This window comes from Cebus imitator, unplaced genomic scaffold (genome assembly GCF_001604975.1).
Source record: "Cebus imitator isolate Cc_AM_T3 unplaced genomic scaffold, Cebus_imitator-1.0 Scaffold178, whole genome shotgun sequence".
NCBI classification, from domain to species: domain Eukaryota; kingdom Metazoa; phylum Chordata; class Mammalia; order Primates; family Cebidae; genus Cebus; species Cebus imitator.
Genome location: NW_016107493.1, coordinates 3,914,632 through 3,920,860, shown reverse-complemented (window position 1 = coordinate 3,920,860; position 6,229 = coordinate 3,914,632). Strand labels below are relative to the sequence as shown.

General features: G+C 35.9%; 1 protein-coding gene across 5 annotated transcripts in view; it reads left to right on the top strand.

The window, feature by feature from the left end:
- TRAK2 (trafficking kinesin protein 2) overlaps positions 1-6,229 on the top strand; it is a 67,715-nt gene that overhangs the window by 50,661 nt on the left and 10,825 nt on the right. For all 5 annotated transcript variants that reach the window (XM_017545283.2, XM_017545287.2, XM_017545284.2 and 2 more), the window contains exons 8-10: positions 1,851-1,981; positions 2,423-2,497; positions 4,240-4,377. In XM_017545283.2, coding sequence (XP_017400772.1) covers positions 1,851-1,981; positions 2,423-2,497; positions 4,240-4,377 — 344 coding nt within the window. The remainder of the gene's footprint in view (positions 1-1,850; positions 1,982-2,422; positions 2,498-4,239; positions 4,378-6,229) is intronic.

Below are 6,229 nucleotides of genomic sequence, written 5' to 3'. Positions count from 1 at the left end.
TTCTGCTTTCTGCACATGGCTAGCCAGCTTTCCCAACACCATTTATTGAACAGGGAATCCTTTCCCCATTGCTTGTTTTTGTCTGGTTTGTCAAAGATCAGATGGTTGTAGCTATGTTGTGTTGCCTCCGAGACCTCTGTTCTGTTCCATTGGTCTATATCTCTGTTTTGGTACCAGTACCATGCTGTTTTGATTACTGTAGACTTGTAGTATAGTTTGAAGTCCAGTAGTGTGAGGCCTCCCGCTTTGTTCTTTTTAACTATTTTTTTAAAAAACAAATCAATTGGAAAAAGATTGGCTTCACTGAAGAAAGTTATTTAATTTCTCCATAAATACAACAGTTGTCCCTTACCTGCTGTTTCACTTCTCATGGTTTCTGTTTACTGTGGCCAACTGCAGTCTGAAGATATTAAGTAAGACATTCCAGAAATAAATAATTCATGAGTTTTAAATCATAAGCCATTCTGAGTAGTGTGATGAAATGTTGTGCCATCCTACTCCATCCTTCCCGGGATGTGAATCATCCGTTTGTCCAACATCTGCACTCAGTATATGCTACCTGCCTGTCAGTCACTTAGTAACCATCAGTTACCAGGTCAACTGTCACAGTATTGCAGTGTTTGTGTTCAGGTAACCCTTACGCTACTTACTAATGGCCCCAAAGCATAAAAGTAGTGGTGCCTGGGATATTGTTATAATTGTTTTATTAGTAGTCATTATTAATCTCTTACTATGCCTAACTTATAAATTAAGCTTTATCATAGGTATATGTTTGTAGGAAAACACATAATATATGTAGTATAGAGTTTGGTACTGTCTGTAATAGTGCACATATCCACTGCAGGTCCTGGAGTGTATCCCCCACAGATAAGAGGGGACTACTATATATAGCCTCTTAAATTGACAGCAATGATATAATACTATCACATCAATTGGGCTGTGGGCTTCAAAATGTGATACCTTAGAATAGCAGAATATTAGAGAACCAGAAGGAGTGTAAATTGAATTTTCTCCTCCACCACGAATTCATTACCCACGTTTTACACTTTAAAATACAGGAAATGACTTGCTCAAGAGCTCAGATCCAGATCTCCTGCCTCTGTATCACCATTCTTTGAAATGTTAGAGGCTTCCTATCAATTTTAAAATAGTTTTATATGACACTGAGTAGTAGTTTTTCTGCTTGTGTTTACATATCACATTTTTCATATGAAATAAAGAATGAATAAATTCCCAGTGGAATTCTAGAGGCTCTATTTCATGTGCAGGTAAGAAGGCCAGGCTATAAGAATTGCTCTTGAGGTTTTACCCAGTTGCCAGGTATTCCAGAAAGTCTCTTTCCTACCGAAGCATTTCCATGGCTTTATCACATTCTGTTATAGATTGTGACTGTTCCATTCTGGAAATGTTCCTTTGTTAGATTTGTAAAGATTAATTTTCATTGCTCTTGGGATTTTATGTCTCTAAAGAGTTCTCAAAGAAATAAATGAGATTACCTGTTTGCACTTGCTCACCTTTCAGCCTGCTTTCCTTCATAAAGAAAAAGATTGAGCAAATATCATTTTCATAAAGAAAAAAAAATTAAAGCAAAACCTTTAGCCTGCTTGCCTTTACAAGCCATCTCTCTTTTTAGCTTCATTGTCTCCTATTCAATTCCCAGCATTAGCCTATTTCAGAAGAACCTTTAGTCTCTATTGGTTTCTCTGGGTTTATTTTTTTATGTTGAAGAAAAATCTATTCATGACAGTCCACTGCTTGTTATAAAACAAGATTCAGCTCACAAGTCATAGTTTGTCAACTTCTGCTCTCAGTTTATATTAATTTTGTAATTTTTTTTTTTTGCTTCCAAGGTGAAACAAATGCTCAGATGTCCAGAATGACTGAAGAATTATCAGGGAAGAGTGATGAGTTGATTCGATACCAAGAAGAGATTTCTTCTCTTTTGTCGCAGATTGTAGATCTTCAGCATAAACTTAAAGAAGTAGGCTTATTTATTCATTCAACAGATATTTGTTAAGCACTAACATAGTATCTTGCACCATACTAAGTGCTAGATACAATAAGCAAAATAAACATGGTCCCTGCCCTTTTAAAATGCCTTAATCTGATTGCTGTTTTAATCTTCTTTACATCATATGTCAGGAATAAGTACTTTCAAGTCACTATTTCTCTTTGTAAAATGGGGTTAGAGCTTCCTCAGAAAATGGTGTAAATTATTGACTCATGCTCATTGTCCTCTTAACACCCTGATAGATTTTGTATTCTGCCCATTTTATTGCTCTTATTTAGCTTTTGAAAGTTTACCTTTTTGTAGGCTTTAAGATGATACCCGGAAAGGAATTCTTCAGATGTCTTTACAAGAAAGAGAATAGCTATATTTTATTTGGAAAAGCTTCACATGTTTCTTTTAATATGTTGTTAGCATGTGATTGAGAAGGAAGAACTAAGACTTCACCTGCAAGCTTCCAAAGATGCCCAAAGACAACTGACGATGGAGGTAATGAAATATTTATCTTGTGTAATTCAGGAGGGGAAAGAATAACTAGTTTCTTTCATCTTCATGAATAAGAATTATTGAAGGGGAATTACCAGATTTAAAAAGCAACAACAGAAGTTAAGATGAAATTATGAGATCTAAGAAGTAAAGCATTTTGGCTGGGCGCCGTGGCTCATGCCTGTAATCCCAACACTTTGGGTGGCCAGGGTAGGTGGATCACCTGAGGTCAGGAGTTCGAGACCAGCCTGGCCAACATGGTGAAACCCCATCTTTTGTGTTTTATTAAAAACACAAAAATTCGCCAGGATTGGTGACAAGCGCTGTAATTTCAGCTACCCAGGAGGCTGAGGCAAGAGAATCATTGGAACCCGGGAGGTAGAGATTGCAGTGAGCCGAGATGCGCCACTGCATTCTAGCCTGGCCAACAAAGCAAGACTTCATCTCAAAAACAAAGAATAAAGCATTTTAAAAGTCCTTTCTCTAAAACTGGTAACATGGCAACATCCTTCTTGATTAATAGAGAAAACCTCAACTTTATAAGATTCGTAAAGAGTATATGACTCTTTTACCAATCGACCTTAACTAGCTCAGCAGTTTTTGAAATAAGATAATTTCTAGTAGTAAATGTTTTTGCAGGTGTGTCAGGAGAAGTAGGAAAAATCTCTTACTTTCTATCTACATAAAATTTTATATGTTAGATATAACTTGGTGATTCTTTAGCATGCGTTAGTATCCCCTGGGGCCGGGCACACTAGCTCATGGCTATAATCCCAGCACTTTGGGAGGTCAAGGTGGGAGGATGGCTTGAGCCCAGGAATTTGAGACCAGCCTGTAAAACATAAGGAGACCTCATCTCTCCAAAAAGTTAAAAAATTAGCTAGGTTTACTGGCGCACACCTGTGGTCCCCACTACTTAAGAGGCTGAGGTAGAAGGATCACTTAAGCCCAGCAGATTGAGGCTGCAGTGAGCCATGATCACACCACTGCACTCAACCCTGGGCAGTAGAGTGATACCTTGTAGGACGGAGGGGAAAGAATCACTTGGGAGAGCAAGTTTTAAATGGAGGTTTCTAGGCACGGTCCCAAGAGCTTTACTTCAAGTTGTCTGGAGTGAGAGCCTAGGATCTGCATTTTTAATAAGCATCTTCAAACCTGGTGATTGTGACAAGCTGGGACATATACTACACTTGAAGAAATTTTATAGTTAAAATATACTCTGAAAATTATGTACTCTTTTACCAGATTTGTATGTCTAGTTGTAAAGAAGGCTCTGAAACAAGGTGGGGAAACTACTTGTTTAGGAGTATTGAGCACCCTGACATCCTATATAATACTTTGTAGACTCTTGATCTTGTCACTTACAGACTTCAGAGTGATTTTTTTAAAAAAAAAAAAGATTAATATTATACTAAACCCAATTTGGCTATAGCTGGTGTACTTCCTCTGCTAGGGTATGAAGATTCAATATTAAATTGACAGTTCTCGTAGTCTCAGCTACATTTCAGACTTTTAGGAAGTCACATTTATGTATGATTTTGGCCAAGACACTCCTTAATTCTGGTAGCTCAGAATATACTCTTTATACTTAGTTTGTTTTAGAGTCCTTGTATTGAAATGATATTCATAAAGTTAGCTAGCCCTCTGCATAAAATTAATACTTATCGCAAAAGGTTTCAGGAGTTTTTTCCCTAGTGTTGTTTTGGGAAGGCAATAAAATATACTATCATTCTTCTTTTTTTTAGCTGCATGAGTTACAGGACAGAAATATGGAGTGTCTAGGAATGTTACATGAATCCCAAGAAGAAATAAAGGAACTTCGTAGTAGATCTGGCCCTGCTGCTCATCTCTTCTTCTCCCAATCATATGGAGCTTTTACTGGAGTAAGCAACTAAGAAAGATGCTGTATATTTAAAGAAATTTGTTTAAGATTAGTTGTCCTAAAAATTATATGATTTATGATGGTATAAAGCATCTTGAGAAGAGATAATATGGTTTGTCCTTGTTTCTGGACTCCAATTATTGATTTAGGCCCTAATTTTTATATTGACATCTTCCTTAATACTCTTATTTATTCTAACAGGTGACTTTCCAGATATATTAAATCAATAATATGTAAGGTGAGCCCTAAGGAAATTAACTTGAGGACTGTGTATATTAGAACTAGTTAAACTTGGGTTATCCTATCCTAGACCTACCACCTGCCATTTACTTAAATGGCGCTTTGAATATCTAAAACCTCTTTCAATAAATCTTCAATCTCCTGATATTTTTAACTTGTTAGAATGTAAGCTTCATGAGAACAGGATTCATCTTTGTTTAATTCATAAACACTATTTTTTGGATTAAAAAAATTAATAAAAACTTCTGAATTTATGTTAGAATTTGTAATGTTGGTTCAAAGAGTTAGTGCAACCCTCTGAACTTTTTTAAAAGACTAAAACTATAAATTGCAGTTGATTTTCTTAAAATTAGGGAGGTGTGATTTTGTTTTTTAAGTTTGGAATAATTTTAATCTTAAAGTTCCAAGAATAGTATAAAGAACTCTTGTATATCCCTCACATCAATTCTTCAGTTTTTTAACATATTACTGCTTTTGCCATATCATTCAATCTCTCTCTCTTTTTTCCCCCTGGGCTATTTTAACAGTAAGTTGCTGGTATACCTTATTACCCCATAGTACTTAAGTGTGTATTTACTAAAAACAAGGACGTTTGGACACTCTTAAGGACACTGTCTTACATAAACACACTACAACCATCAGCATCAGGAAGTTGATGTTGATACAATGTTATCTAATCCACAGAGCCCATTCAGATTTTGCCAGTTGTCTCACTAATGTCCTTTAAAGGATACAGTGCATTTTGTTGTTTCCATCTGGAACAGTTCTTCTGTCTTTATTTCTCTCTCATGACCTTTGTAGGATGTCCTCAGTTTAGGATGATGCATCCTCATGATTAGATTCCGATGCATCCTCATGATTAGATTCCGATAATGCATTCTTGGCAGAAATGATGCCATATTCTCAGAGCATCCTATCAAGAGATGCATAATGTATGTTTAGCCCATTACAAGTGGTATTGATTAACTCTGATCTCTTGGTTAAGGTAATCTCCTGGTTTTTTCTACTGTAAAGTCAATAATAGTTAATAGTTAATTAAATTAACACTGCTATTTCACTGTGTAGTGATGGAAATTGGCAGATACTACCTCAACCAAGTGATCAAAGTAAACATTTAATGAGAGATACTTTGAGACTAAGTATCCTGTTCCTCATCAAATTATTACCCACTAGTTTTAGCATCTATTGATAGTTCTTATCTGACAGTTATTATGATAATGATTGCCAAATGGTGATTTTCAGATTCCATCATTTTTTCAACATTTATTAATTGACATTTTTCTTTTATAAATTAGTGCATTTCTGTTCCATTTATTTGTTCATTTGTTCATTTCGGTATGTCATGGACTCATGGATTTCTATTTTATTCAATAGATTATAAGCCATAATTATTAATATCTATTTTGATATTCAGATTGTCCTAGATATGGCCAGTAGGATCCCCTTTAAGCTCATCTTGCACTTTTTGTCCCTGGAATCAGCCATTTCTCCAAAGAGCTCTGGTTACATTTATTGAAGAATGGCATTTCGAATCCAAGATCTGGGTGCTAATGGTGCCCATTGATTGCCACTAGAGTATCGTGGCTTCTAGAGCCTCTCAGCAGATTTGGGAG